Source organism: Dromaius novaehollandiae, chromosome 9 (assembly GCF_036370855.1).
Source record: "Dromaius novaehollandiae isolate bDroNov1 chromosome 9, bDroNov1.hap1, whole genome shotgun sequence".
Lineage (NCBI taxonomy): Eukaryota > Metazoa > Chordata > Aves > Casuariiformes > Dromaiidae > Dromaius > Dromaius novaehollandiae.
The window spans coordinates 3,516,684-3,531,997 of record NC_088106.1 but is presented as its reverse complement, the minus strand read 5'-3'; the positions used below and the strand labels follow the sequence as shown (position 1 = coordinate 3,531,997).

The 15,314-nt window shown below is 34.7% G+C and overlaps 1 protein-coding gene across 8 annotated transcripts in view; it reads right to left on the bottom strand.

Moving 5' to 3' along the window:
* SMC4 (structural maintenance of chromosomes 4) overlaps positions 1 to 15,314 on the bottom strand; it is a 46,018-nt gene that overhangs the window by 24,527 nt on the left and 6,177 nt on the right. For 7 of the 8 annotated variants that reach the window (XM_064516559.1, XM_064516560.1, XM_064516561.1 and 4 more), the window contains exons 5-6: positions 14,749 to 14,925; positions 352 to 516 (exon numbers count right to left, since the gene is read on the bottom strand). In XM_064516559.1, the coding sequence (XP_064372629.1) occupies positions 352 to 516; positions 14,749 to 14,925 (342 nt within the window). The remainder of the gene's footprint in view (positions 1 to 351; positions 517 to 14,748; positions 14,926 to 15,314) is intronic. The other variant, XM_064516567.1, reaches the window with a different exon arrangement.

The following is a 15,314-nucleotide window of genomic DNA, read 5'->3' as shown; positions in this document are numbered from 1 at the left end:
CAAATTGTTGCTTAAAGGTCATTAGATAATGCAAGGCTTTTTGAAAGATTTCTGTTTTCCAGACTCCTTAGCACTGTACCAAAGCTCACGTTAACTCTATATAGAACCAAACAGATGTAACAATAGGATGCAATAAAAAAAACTTAGCAATAGGATGTAATAAAAAAAACCTCAAAGTTTTTCTCTGTACTATTAAAGCAAGTCACTTGTAGAAAAGTGCTTAATCTCTAACCAAACATATGAAACAAAACAAGTCTTTATGTTTTTGAATGTTCTTCTAAAATAAGATCAAATCCTGAAACACTGCAAGTTATTTTTTGATTTATAAATCAAACAGTTTCTGAGACTCACCTTTTCTCCTCTCTGTTCATTTAAAATCTCTACTCTGCGACACAGTGTTTGGATAGGATCTTTTAGTCGTGCAGATCCTATTAGGTCTTCTAAGTATTCAAGCATACCTTCATCATGTTCTGTCTGGCCTTTTGGTTTCATCATTGCAATCTGTTCAACTTCACCCTTAAAAAAGAAGTGTCATTAAATCTACATTTCTCAAATTAACAACGCTTTCTTTTCTTAGTATTTTTTCTGAGGGAAAGAGTATCCTAAAAAAATACAAGTATCTTTGGAATACAGGTATGTGACCACATTCAAGCATTATAAAGAAGAACAAAATAATGCAATAATCAAATCTGATTAATCAAAGTAGCCATAGATCTGGGACAAAGATCAAATTGAAGAGTAATTTCCTCCAAGCAGTACATGGTGATGATCTGCAAGAAAAGCGATGTCTCTTCTGAAGACCACAGTCAGGTCTAAACTTTGTTTCATTTCTCTAAAGATTCAGAATGTATTTTCCCAATCTAAAAAAAGAAGAGGAGAATAAAGCATGCACTCTAGGGCTTTTAGAACCTTATAGTCTTAGGTTAGCTTAATCTAGAATGAAGCCCTGGAGGTCCTTTTTATAAAACAGATGATTCCATAAAATCATGTCTGATGGATGAACTGGACCTGCAGTTCGTACAACTGAGACTTCTGTGTTGGAAAAAACATTTTTTTAAGTATTAGGCTTCCATTATTTAATTTTCCTTTATGCACAGCATTAGTTTTTAATAATTAAGATAAGAATAACAATTAACTTGGATTTTTTTAAAAATGAGAATTAGGAAAGAAATTAAACTGAGGCAATGACAAGGACAATTTATATTAACTACTGATGCTATTATTAATCAATTAAAAAAACTATATGAATGTTTTATGCTTAGGACAGAGAAGCATGGAATTTTTCAAGTTACAGAATATATTTTGTAAAATAGTCATATGTCAAAAGGCAAAGATATGAAACTGAATATACAAACATTACAATGGTGTTTAAAGCAAAAGTAGATGTGGTAGACAATGCTGCACAAGCTAACTAAAAAGAACACAGCAAAATTGTCCACCCCTCAAAAGCCCATACAGTTCGGTTTAGGACAGGACACAACTTACTTATAAGACAAGTAAACAAAACTACCAAGTAGCAATATTGTCCCTTGTGACAGGTTTTTAAACAGACTGCTAATGTTTAGGAAACATTTAACTAGAAGGCAATGGGAGCTGATATCATGCATTGACTAAGTGAAACAGATTTATATTCTGATAGTGAATGAAAAGAAGGGTGAGGACAGCCCATTCAGAGCCATAAGAATGGAGGTTAGCATATATATGCACGGTGCAGCCATTGAAATAAAAAGGAGGCAAAACTGGCTGACAAAATTATCTTATTAGAAAGCTATTTTATGGCTGTGAGGACAACACTTAATTTGCTGGTTCTGATAAAGGTGTAACTATGAAATAACAAGCTGGATTAAAATTTTAACTCCGTTTTAAAACTGACCAAAAAAACCCAAGAAACAAAAAAACAGAAAAAAAGAAGAAAACACACCCCAAGCATCCAAGCTACATACGTAGAAAATGCCTGTAGGTCTATGTCCACATAATGAAAATACACTTTATTTAGGATTGAGCTGTCATTGTTGGCTGAGCTAACAGCTAAGCCTCTGCAAAAACCACCCTTGAATTTGGGCTAGAATTTTGGTATTAAAAAAACAGATCTCCAAATTTTTCACATAAAAACTGTATTTAAATTCGCAGATGAGCTTACCAAATAATACAGATTTGGAGTATGGATAAGGAAGGATTTCTGAAGCACATACAAGAAGGACTGATTAATGAGACGGCTGGAGAACCAGAAAGAACACAGTCACAGAAGTCAACAAAGGGCAAGAGTTGAAGGCAAGCATTGTAATTCAGAGCTGTAACCAGCTGAGAAAGTTGAGGATAAGGTACTTCTTCGGAACTTTATCTAAGAAGTTACTACAATTTTTTTGCCAAAGTGATTTTGTTCTACTTATTCAGTATACAATGACACCTAGTGGTCCTATGTTTTTCTTGTGATTAGTAAATGCCATTTGGCTGACTAGAAGAGAAAAGCAAAGTTCTGCAAATTATGTGAAATAAGAACTTGTATTTATTAAGCTATTCAAATCTTTCCTGCACATAAGAAATACCCGTGCTGAGGTAAAAAATAGGAGCATTTTGTTTTAATTTAAACTTCTAGATATTAAATGCATCTAAACTTTTACTTTCTGACAATTACTGTTCACAAAAAGTGTCAGCAGGAATGACAGACAAAAACTCATCGCTGTATTTTTAATTCTTACACACAAAGAAGTAAACAGTTTTATAACAATTTCAGATGGATTAGATACCATTCAGATTACACATTTGTTCCCATGCCACTGAAGTATAACTCCTATATCAAGAACACCTGTCAGCCACATGCTGCTCATGAGTAGGTCACTCTGTGTAACCTCTTAAATTTCTGCAGAGTTGTCACAAGTCTCCCTTTTATTTCTTCTTGCCTTAAAGCATTTCCTCTGTTTACATCCAAGAAAAAAGAACAGTCACAGAATATATATTTAATTCAGGTGCTGAACATCAAGTCTTAACATATCTGCTAAGAATCTTCTAAATTGCATATATACATAATATCCTCAAGGTAGATGTTTCAGTTTGATGCAATTTTTTATTTTTACTTCGTGCAAACCACAAAACTATCCTGCATTTAACACAAGCAGGGCAAATTTTACTTTACCTTAGGTGGACAAGCAAGGAATGTAAGTCAACATTTTTTCTGGATCCAGCTAAGTATAATTTCCCCCTTTAAGTCATGGCTACCTAGGAAAGATGATGATGTAGTTATGAGGGTTCTCCATAGCTCACTAATGTAACAGGATAGTACAACTGCAATACGTCTAATGACATTAGTATGCAACTAATGAAATGTAGTCATGTTGTATATAAATCTATAATCTTGTAAATTAAGAAATCAGGCTTTTGTTTGTCTGCGTGGTGAATACATCACCATATGACCAGGAATGTAGTTTTACTGGAGACTTCAGTTTAGGCAACACACATACAAGAAAATTCTGCAAAGCTGAAGCCAATGAAGTACTGGTAAGAAGATAATGAACACAAACTGAACTTGTTGGGCTTAGTATTGCCAGTTTTATACTATGTAATCTCTCTGTTTAGAGGCAAGAAAGTTTAGAATGACATTATTCTTCTCATCTGAAGTGATTCAGATGGTCTATCTACTTAAATACTTGGCTTCTTTTCATATTAGGAATAGAAGTGAAAACCGGCAACCTTTAGAATATATAAACAATAACCAAATAATAAGAGTATTAAATAGTATTTAATATTTAGATTCCTCACCAAGTCAGATGTACAGAAATCTATTTAGCCCCTATAGTTAATATATGAAGAAACTGAAAGGTTTCCAGCTATTTTTATTAGCAAAGGAGACTGAAAAAGTTGTACCTGCTCCTCTTTTGCAAGTAATCATGACAGCGATTAACAGGGGAAAACATTTTACAACTTCATTTTGTGTTAAAACTTGATAGTCAACTTAACTATTTCCTAATTTTTTAACTGTGTTTCTCATTTTACCCATTATTATTATTGAAATTATATTGTAAAATAAATAATTGCTCATTTATCCAGTAAATGAACTTTCAAGATACAGACAGCATTTTTGAAAGTGAAACTAAAGGCAGCAGGCAGACATTTGTTGAAAAGGAGAAGAAAACATGCTTAGGCATGCTTAGTGTAGCTGTCACACCTAAATTTAGAGAGTATCAAAACTGACCACCAGGAAAACTCTTTAACTGTTTGCCTCAGATATCCTTCTCTAGCACCCAGGCATGAATTCATGAGGGGAGAGGGAGTAACGTGCTAGAGAACGTTAATCCTTTGAAGACAATCAAAATGGATGTTAACATTAGGAAACTCATGACACTGGCAAACAGCTCCCAAAGAACAAAACATCCACAAAAGTGTAAATAATCACTAATTCAAAAAGCATCACATATCCTACGAGTATTTTGGGAAGGCTGAACAGTCAGTGGAAGAACTGTAAATGGAATTACAAACCAAATTCCAGTTTCTGTATTGTGTATGCATTCTTTTATGCAAGACTCAAATTATTATTGGGATGCTGGCACATCGCTAGTAACATACATAGCTGACTTAAATGGTGTATAATGAATATACACCTAAATAACAGTTGGTTTCTACCAGATGCCTCAGTTTAGTTATCAGAAAACAATTACTGGTGCATTTTAATAGGGAACACAAATTTATCACTAGAGATGTTTCTTAGCAGTGAAGTTAATTGATGGGTTAACAGGCAGCTGTTGTAAATAATCACAAAGTCACTTGACAGAAGGCTAGAAAGTTACAGAAAATGGGGGGGGGGGGAAGCCCCTCTCATTTGAAAGCCATTTCCTGCAGTCAAAAATACATGGAATAACTTCAAGGAACTTGAAACCAGGAGAATTCTACCTTCCTTTGCATAGCCAAACTCTTGAGGAGATGGGTTGTTTGACTGGCATTATGTTTAAGTTACTTTCTAGATTTAAATTTGCATAATTTTTTAGTGTGCATAAATAAATAGTAAAAACTTTCAAGTACATAAATAGCAATAGTCTTGAAAACCAACATCAGAGTTGCTGGTGATAAAATGAAACGTCTGAAATCCAAAGCCTCAGTTGAGGAGACTCGGAGGGTCAGCACAACCAGAGGGTGGAGAAGCAGTAGAAAATACCCTAGCTAGGCCTGCCTGGACTTGTTCTGCCTCTTGAGCTCAAGCCCGTGAGGATGCAGTGGGTGGATGCCCATAAAGATGTCTGATGAACTGACAAAAGCGGTGACATCAGCAGTATGATCTATCACTCTTTTAATGTTTTGAGTTTGCCAAGTCAAGAATCTGTCCATTTCAGGTCTATGAATATCAGCAGAAATTGTACTTACATCCTGGGAGTACCTTGGAAATGCTGTACATTCAGTGCAAGAAATCTATAGCAAACTGAATTCATCAAATTTCAGTTTCTACACTGCATGTGTACTCTTATGTATTCTTGTTAGACCGAAGTTCTTGTTGCAACTAGCATATCTCTGGTAACACAGGCAGCTGACTTAAATGGCTGCACTGCAGTGCTGCATGCATCTTCCTAGACCAATCTGCAAAGAGCAAAAACTTCATCCCCCACGTAGCCCTCAAAAGGGGGGACAATAAAGTGTCTAAACTCTCAATTACCTCATTGCTTAGGATTACTACTGCAATTTTCTCTACATTTATACATTCAGTTCTTAAAACAGCTGATTTCTCAGAACAGAAAGCTGTAAATCTGAGCCATCCAAGGTTTTCTGGCCTATAAATATTTAAAATAAGATTATCAAATTGCTCAATTAAAAAAAAAAAAAAAAAAAAGCAGCTTTGACCTACTCAGTAAGTTGCCTTTCTGCAACTCTTATCACTGGTCTTGAAATAGGATGCTGCTTTTCAGTTCTGCAGATAACTCCTAGTTTGTTGCTCCTGGGAGATGGTAGCATCACTTTCCAGCAGCTCTCTTTTAGATAGAGTTAGGAGTCTCTAGACTCAAGTACCAACCCCAAAGCTAAAAAGTAGCATAATGCAGGAATCCCAATACTGGCATTATCCAGCTTCAAGTGGTCATAAGCTGCATGAGGTTGTAATCTGTGCTGTGTATAACAGTTCTGTGATAGTGCTGGAATTGGAATTAAAGTGTTTTAGAGCACGGCCTTCAGATTCCATTAGGAAATAGTAGTAACTACCAAGCTGAATTAACGACTAAAGGTAATCTTAAACTTATCACAAAGGGAGAAACAGTACTTAAAAAAAAAAAGACAACTTCTCAGCACTATGCCTAGTGATTTCTAGTGAACTTAGAAGATGACTGCTTATCAGTTACTACCTCCTCTCCTAAGCCCTGAGAGTCTGTGGAAAGTAACTTTTGAAGACAGCATCTTGCAACATCAAGAAGTTTGTCAACAGAAGTGTTAATACAGTGTTCACAGGTCCACCATGCTAGAGTTCCACAGAAGAAACAGGGCATCAAAGAGATGGTACTTTGCCCACAGAAACAGCTTCCTGGGATTTTGGGTTGCCACTTAGTTTCTGGCATCTTTATCTCAAGTTTTAAAATAAAGTGCTGAAAACCTTAAGATAGATTCACACAATCCTATTCAATATAAAGTTTGAATGTGAAAACTCACATATCAGATTTTTTTTAAACACAGTAAGGTATGTGCACATTAAGATATATTTTGGAATGGAGCAATTTTACAGCTTAGAGCGCAGCAGAGGGAATGTATTAAATTCCAAGGGAGTACTGAGTGGGTTTTTTTGGGGGGGTGGGGGGGTGGGGGGTGTTCTTGAAGTTGTGGTTTGTTTGTTTTGTAGTAGAGCAATCTGATACTAGTCAGACTCAAAATTGCCATAGTGTAACATGTAACTGAAATGAACTTTCAGATCAGTTTCAGTCATGAGTAATGGTTGTAAGAGAAAATACTGCTTGTAAGATGTCTGCAATACTATATGTCAAAAAAAACCTTCCAGGTTTCCACATGTCACTGAGAAACTTGAAGTGAGGCACTACCTTAGAAAGCAGGACATTTTATTTGTCTCAGCTTCCCAATTCAACTGCTGATAGTAGAATATAAAAGAAAAATCCTCTGAACCTTTGTGAAACTTCAAAGTGCTTTATCAATTGAACCCAGGCTTAAAGTCACACATTCTGAGGAGGATGGTTAATTATGGTAAATTCTTTATAAAAGCTTTTCTTTTTGTTCATATTTCCTCTCTCTTTGAGATGCTGGGTAGTAGAAAAGTCTTCTCACTTTGTACAGCTTGAAAAAGGAAGACTATTACAGGAGATGCCACCTATTTGCAATAGCCTCCACTCACAGTAAGTTCCTCTAAGCTTTGACATTAGGATTTAACCAACCCCCTGTCTGAATGTAAAAAATTCTACCTAGCTGTGATTCTATATCAATAGAAGATAAATAGCTCTGTTCCAGAATTCTTATGCTACCAGTATTTGGAGTTAAGAAAAGTAAATTAAGACTAGCTACTGCAATCAGTCCCATTTCTAATTCCTTTCTGCTGATATGAAGTAATTCCTGCCTTCTAACAGATGTGTTACAGTATTTTAAGAGAGGAAATTTATTGGGTGGGGTTATGGCTGAAACGGATCATTTTGTTTCAGAATTATATTACACTATTGCAAAATTTTAGATACAACGACTTTGGCTATAGTCTTTACTTAGTAATTATAATGCACTCACTGCTTTTTCAAAATTCAGAACAATACTTTATTGGTTTCACTCATACTTTTGATAACATGTTGGCTTGTAAGCCTTTTTTTAAACACCCTTAAAGTGAAGGTTTTTTGGTAATAAGCCTAGAATCTTTGAGTGATGGATGGGTATAAGCAGGTTATACAGTAATCCAGTGTGTAATAGTTGTTACAGTGCAATCACAATAATTTTTAGCACTGTTAGACTATGGTTTTTTGTGTTTTTTTTTTTAAACACACTAAATTGACTGATTAAATGAATCACAGTTTGCAACTTTATGGTACTACCTAATTCTTTTTGCTTCATTTATCCCACTGATTTAGATGATATACAAATGTAGATAGTGGTCAGTACATTATGTTTCATTTAACTTTTTCAAGTATCACAACATTAACAATCTTGTGATGCTTGTAACAGTGTATTACTATATATGCACATATAAAAAAATTAATAGAAACAATGTAAAATTTTAGATGACAATGGTCTAAGCATGAACGTTTGTTCTCCAAAAAGGGCTATTCAGGTTATTGGGAAAATTCAAACTATGCTAAACTTAGAAACAATATGCTTTTCTTTATATGCAACATAACTCATCCTTCAAGTACTGAATTCAAGCAAGCATTAGAGTTATAGCCAGTACATCCAGAATGCCAAGAAACAGTTAAAACAGCCACTTCTTCTAACTCAAAGTTTTGTGGTGGATTATAGCAGTAGTAGGCAAAATCTCTTATTCTGTATCCTATTTGCCATATTGAAGAAGATTAACCAAGATTATAGCACCATTTCAAGTCTTCTCTGAACTTTTAATACAGCAGGAGGACAAAGCTGACTTGCCATATGAGGCAAATTTCACTTAGTAAAATGAAAGTAAAGTTTAGAATGGTGAACCTTATTTTACAGAACACAGCTATATTTCAATTTGTCCCTTAAATCATGAAGCATTTCTCCCAGTGCAAGGGGAATGAGGACAAGAGACACTTAAAGTATTTCACCAGCCAGATACAGGAGCTGAAAATATGGCACGTACAAGAGTTTTTAGCATCACCAGCATAAGGAAGAGCAATGGCTTATGCAGCCAGAGGAATGAAACCAATGACATCATGAATTTGCTTGAAGGAGAAACCACATTAGAACAAAATTCAGCCTAAGAGGAAAATGCTTACTGTTACTAAGAGGAAAATATTTACTATTTAAGCTTTATAGAAAAAAAGTTTTTATTTAAAAGATAGAAAATCCAAAGCTAATTTCAGGAAATTCCAGTTACTGTTTTTCCTTATTCAGTCTTCTATTCTAACCCACTTCTTATCATTCATACTAGAACTAGCACTAACACTAAACAAAGTTTAAGCTTTTTTGTTGTACAGCTCCAGTTCCGTAGATTTAGTTGACAAAACTTTAACTGCTACAAAACTCAGTTAGGAGTGAAGTTAGAGGAAAAGTAATAACAGATATCAGCCCGTCACATCATAAATGCTAGCTTGGAAGCTGCACAGTTCTTAGTTTCTGTATCTGACATTGCCTGCCTTGAAATGTTATTTTTTCCTGAATGTTTTTATGTAATTAGTTTCTTGTTATTATAAAAATACTAAGACCACAAATTTATTTTATATAAACCACTAAGCAGCAATGTGAGATGTGTCTTTCCATTTTGCTATATGTTACTTCAGCTGTTTCAACCCCTCTTCCATTTTTCACTTTTCTTATATTGCACTAGCAGGACAGTAATGCTAAGACAAGTAGCACTTTTTACTTTATCGGAACGATACTACTCACTTTTAAAGCAGTAATACAGTAAGGAACAGCAAAAACAAGTGATAAATTTGCATCTCTTTCCAGATTTTCATATAGGTAATTTCAACTTGACTTGACTTTGACAGCATACCCATAATCCCCTTTCCATGTAGAGTTTGACTATGAATTCTAGTTCTACATAATACTAGGCCTTGAAAACTATGTACACAAATAACCAGTATTATTGTAACCTTACTTCTTTTCTACAAATGTGACTGTAATACAGTTCTTGTAAGCCACAACTGTTTCATCCAATTCCATGTTATTGCTGCTGTTACTTAATGCTTGCAGTCATATCCCATTTCTATCCTTCATTTTACCAGATGGCAAATACGGGGAGGGGAGAAAGTATCAAAAATACTCAACTTCATGCTGTGCCTTCCAAGAAAAGTGTTATAAGCTAGGTGGGAAATAAAGAAGTCAAATAAGTAATAATGCACATACACAAATTTACAAGGGCACTACCGTCCAAAGATGAGGAAAAAATTAGGATTAGCCTGTTATACAACATTCAGTTGTTTGCACAAAACTACTATTCTGCATTCTGGAAATAATTTGAAAGTAGCCTTTGTTGAGCTGTTTGCACATCTGTCTAATTTTAGAAGCTTTAAGGACATTCTTTTATTTAGTATAAGAATACGAATTCAGTGCAAATCTAGTCATTCTGGAATCTCAGTCACTGTCAAACTCGATGTGCAATGTTTGACTGCTTTAAGATTACTGATACATTCTATGCAAACTATTTAATTGTAAAACACTCGATTACACACTCTTACTAGAAAAGTGCATTCTATCTTCTCCTTCCATACTTCCCTATTTTTCCAAAGAGAGCTTAAACATTGGTTACAATGTTATGTTGGAATTAGTAAAACAAAAATTATATGAATTGCCCAAACCTCTGAACAAGGTCAATATAAATTTTCAAATGACAAAAGAGAATTAATTTTGAAACTGCACATCTAGAGGCATTAGTATATCTTATGCTGCTCTGTATTAATTTCAGCATAAAGCCTAAGAATTGGAGAGCATCAACGAAAAAGTTTTCATACTCTATGAATTAGTGTGAAGCTTATTTTTACATAATATTTTACTCGAACAATCTGCTTTTACTTTATCACACCTGTCTTAATTCTTCCTACCACTACAGCTCAGCTGTCCTTGACCTTTCTGTAACAAACCTCTCTTCACCACCAATTTTGGCCGTGTAGATCTCCACTTATAATCCCAGTAGAGCTTGTGATCCACTCAGTGCTTTAGTTCTAATGTTGGTGTACCTCATTAGGGAAGCCTAGCTCAACAATAGGAGCTTCTAGCTTATCTCAAAGCGAGAAGAAAATCTGCTCCCCCTCATTTCCTCTCCAATATATTAGAAGAGTGACTCTCATTATTTCCACAAGCAGCAGGTGAAAAACTTGACTGAACTTCCTTTCTGGCAACATAATCTTGCCATAGCATAAGACTTGCTAGTACATCACAAAATGCTGTTCCAGTCAGTTAAAAAACACATGTATTTAGACACACACGTGTGTATGCGTATATAGACGTAAAGTTGCTGTAGCTGTTTATACTTAAGGTTACATGAGAATATTTTAATTATCAAATACATTTAAGTGATATACTACTCTAATTAGTACAACAAGATTTACTTAAAAACAATTTGTTTCTTTGAAAGAAAGAAGGTTCTAGAGTTTCTTTTTACAACTCAGTCTTCTTTTGTAATACTGTCTTTTAGTAGATAATGAAATCAAACTCCTGTGCTATTTATTACTTTTTCTACAATCTTAATCTGCAAAGTAGCTCCATGGGAGCTGCCTATGAAACTGCTTTCCTTTTTAAAAGTTTGTATTTTTTCCCTCTTACCTTGAAATACAACAAGAGCCAATTTCAGCAGGTGCTAACAGTTGCTGTCCAGTCAGCATGCTTTGCTCTCTAGACATCCCCAGGGATGTCCATAACTGACATTCCTTCAAGTTCTCCCCATTTATTTGATAACCCCTTAGAGACAAACCAGACAAGACGAAGAGCATGAGACATCTTTCTGGCCTCAAGGTTAATCTGTTTGGAGGAGTCACTATTGAGCAACAGCAAACATACTTACCTTCTGAGCTTTGCCCAACATAGTCAGAGCACAGAACCCACACAAGATTTCTGTACATATACTGATGTTCCAAGTAAGTCTTTCAAAAAAGCTAAACAAATAATAATTTATTTGTTGTTATTTACAGATATACAAGTTATGGAGGTTGGGGTATTAAGTGTGGAAGATAGAAAAAACAGCAGCAAGATGCTAGATTTTGCCACAGTGCTAAGGATATGAAAAACATAGTAAACTAAGAGATAAGTTGCATTTTTTCTATGGCAGTTTCAGGCTGTGGCAAACTCACAACTATGCATTGAACAGCTGTCTACTCCTGAAGTGCTAAAAGCACATAGCAATTTATTAAAAACATAAAACATGTAGTACTAAATCTTACAGATAAGAAAAGTGACATTCTCCTCCTGTTAAATATTGGCAATATCCTACTGTAACCAAAACCATTTTTAAACAAGATTTTTTCAATTATTTAGTTTAGGCACAGAAATTGTAATACTTCTAGAACAGCTCAACTAATATTACATATTCTCTTCTCCCTCTAAGAGTCCTTTGTAATGCTATGCACAAAGTCATTATTCTGATTTTAATATTTTCAGAATGGCAACCAGCAGAAGAACCTATACCATGACCTACCAAACTTTTTAAAAATTCAGTCTGGCCTAAATTTTCAAACTTTATCCTAAAAGGCACTGAAATATGCTTGCTCATAGAAGGACTGGAAAAATGGTGGGTGGAGTGGGGTGAGGGAAAGAAACCAAAGCCAGAAAGCAGTCTTCTAAAAAGCAAGTATTTTCCATTGAGTAATACTAAATATGCTAGTAGGACACTAACCAAATAACTAAAGGTTTTGTTACTATGTAGGACATGTTCTCTTTCAACTTTTGCATTCATATTAATGAATATCCTGTCACAGATTGAAAATAGCATTTCGTAATCCTTAATTAATGTATTTACCCCAAACGTATAATAAAAATGAAACATTTCAATTATACCCTATTGGCATAGTCAAAGTCAGAGAGATACAGTTTATTTTAAATGTGGAATTATTCTGACTTGGTATCAAACTAGAACAGGCTACTTTAAGTTTAACTTCACTACAGCAAGAGAAGAGGAAAAATTAAATAGAACTGTCACTCATTCTTTGGTCTTTAAATAACTTAATTTGAAAAACACTAGGAAAAAAAGGACAGTCCTTGTGATAGTAGTATGTAGCTTTAGCCTTTTGACATGGTCTCACTTATTTCTAACTACAATTTTTAGTATTTGGGTTTTGAAGTTCTGCTGCAATTATGTGGAAAATATTGCCACATTTCCCAACTGGAAACTACTCATCTTCGAATCACCCAATCAGTAGAATCCCCTCAAAAAAAAGGATGCATAAACTTATGTGCAAAGGGAAAGGGCCTTGCCTCAGTCAAAGTGTGAAGAAACACAGAAATTTCTGTACACTTTGCTCTGCAGTTCTTGATATTTTACCCACAAAAAGTCTGGTAGAAGGAAAAAAAAAGGTGGGAACTTGCTTTATGCCTTAATATTGCTTATACTTCCCCCTTCTTTCTCATGTTACAGGTGAAGGGCAAGAAACAAGCTTTTAGGAATAGGTATGTTCTTCCCATCGACAATTAACATTCTGGGAAGTACGTACTGGGAGAAGAAAACAGATCACACTTGGAAAAAGTTGGCTGTCCTTCCTCAAAAATGTTTCCTTTCCTTCTTTCCTTCCCTCTTCCTGATGGCGAAAGAGGGTACTCTAACACTAAGCTTTAGCTACTTCTGCACCATAATTTCTACCTGGATTAATCTTTGACTCTGCATTCTTTCCCTTTTAGAAATTGACCTGAACTGCTACTTCTGAAGAGCAACTTCATACAGTTGGGGGGGGGTGGGGGGGGGACAGGATGGGACAAAACAGTTCTGTTTTGTTGGAGGTACTTCTTTCCAGCTTGAAACAAAAGATACAGGAGTGAAGTGTTAGAGGGAATAATAAATTAGTATGGAGACTTCAAAACAGATATATCCTCTTTTTGTGGGTGTAACTGTAAAAAAGGACTGCACGAGAAGGCTTGAGGAAGTGAAGCACACAGAGCGACTTATCTAGATTTTTTTTTTTTTTGTAGAGGGGAACTGGAAGCTCCTTTGACAAAAACAGACCTAAAATAATCTGTATTCAAAGGTTTTAGACCTTGAAAAACTTCCCATGTTCACTAATTTTCTAGGCCATGATCCTCCAGAGTAAATTCTGGACCTGTTAGCAATAGTAGTAAAAAAGTTACAGGTACATGCATGTAGGTTTACTCAATTTAATTAATATTTAAATGTTTTCATCAACTACTTTAACTCAATTTACATTTTAAATAATTCTTTTTGGCACACATCAAAATTCCCCATAATAATTTAAAATCCAGAAGATTTAGCATGGTTCTCTTTAGGCTGTCTTTTAAGCAGAAAATGTATGCCAGCAGACCTTACAATTTTGAACCTAAATGTGGATATAAATGTTATTGACAAATTCTATGATTTTTTCTTCTTCAATATTGGTTGTAAACTGTAGTTTTAACAAATTTATCCTGAAATGGCTATAAATCTGGCCATCCTCTGAGTCCTCTGCAGTTGTTACACAAGCACAAAAAAAACCCTACACTTCATCTGTTTTTCATGCATTTAATTTTTACACACAGCTGATTTTAATATATACATACTTCTGCAGAAAAAAACATGTCCATGTATGAAACCGTAGATAACTTAAAAGTAGAATCATTAAGACTTAAGTTACTATTGATGCACTTTATCTGGTATAAGCAAGTTGCTGAATCTCTGCCACGCTTAAGCAGCACAATAATATTGGGGTTTAAGGTTTATTTTACTACACCAATATTTACGTGCTGCTAGGGCGGAACAAGTATCACAACTCTTCTATTCATCCACATGTCAGGAACACAATTTATTAATAGAAAAATTTGTGTAAGTAATATCTTCAACTGTTTCTCTTCCTTAAATTTCTAAAGCAGCAAATAATGATTCGCATCTTTACTAGAGCATGCAAACCATGATGTGCTGCTAAAGTACTTTAAGGCCTCAAATACAAGACTCAAAAGCTAGACAGTAATTTTCATAACTAGAAATACATTTTTTCTTAAAATTCCTTTCAGGCATACACCTACCTGTAAAATTAAGAATCTGTTATGGTCCAGATCAATTCCATGGCTTCGAAGAAGAATACCAACATCTTTGAATGTCTTTTTCTTTCCATTGATATGATAGACAGAAGAGTTATCTCTGTAGGCAGTTCTAGATACGCAGAAATTGCTGTTAGGAATGACTTCATAATCATCTCCTTCCTGTTTTGAGGAAAAACAAAGCCAGAAAAACAATTAGTATATTACAGGCTTATTTCATATTTCACAATTAAGCATAGAAATGCTATCATGTTCAGGTTTTAAGTCAACTGCATTCTAGGGTCCAGTAGAAATGGCAACTCTTAAAGCTGTATACCCCACAAAAAAAAAAAAAAGAGAGAGAGAGAGAAACAAAAAAACAAATCTTGAGAACTGGATTAAAAACACTTCAAATTGTTTAAAATGAATGGCATTCATTTAATGCCTTTCCCATCTCCAATACAAGCTATTGCTTTAAAAATATCTAATTTATTCTCTTCACCACTGTTTCAAATTACAAAAGAAAAGGCCTATTTCAAATTCAAAGTGGCTGTGCTGTTCTAACCTGTACA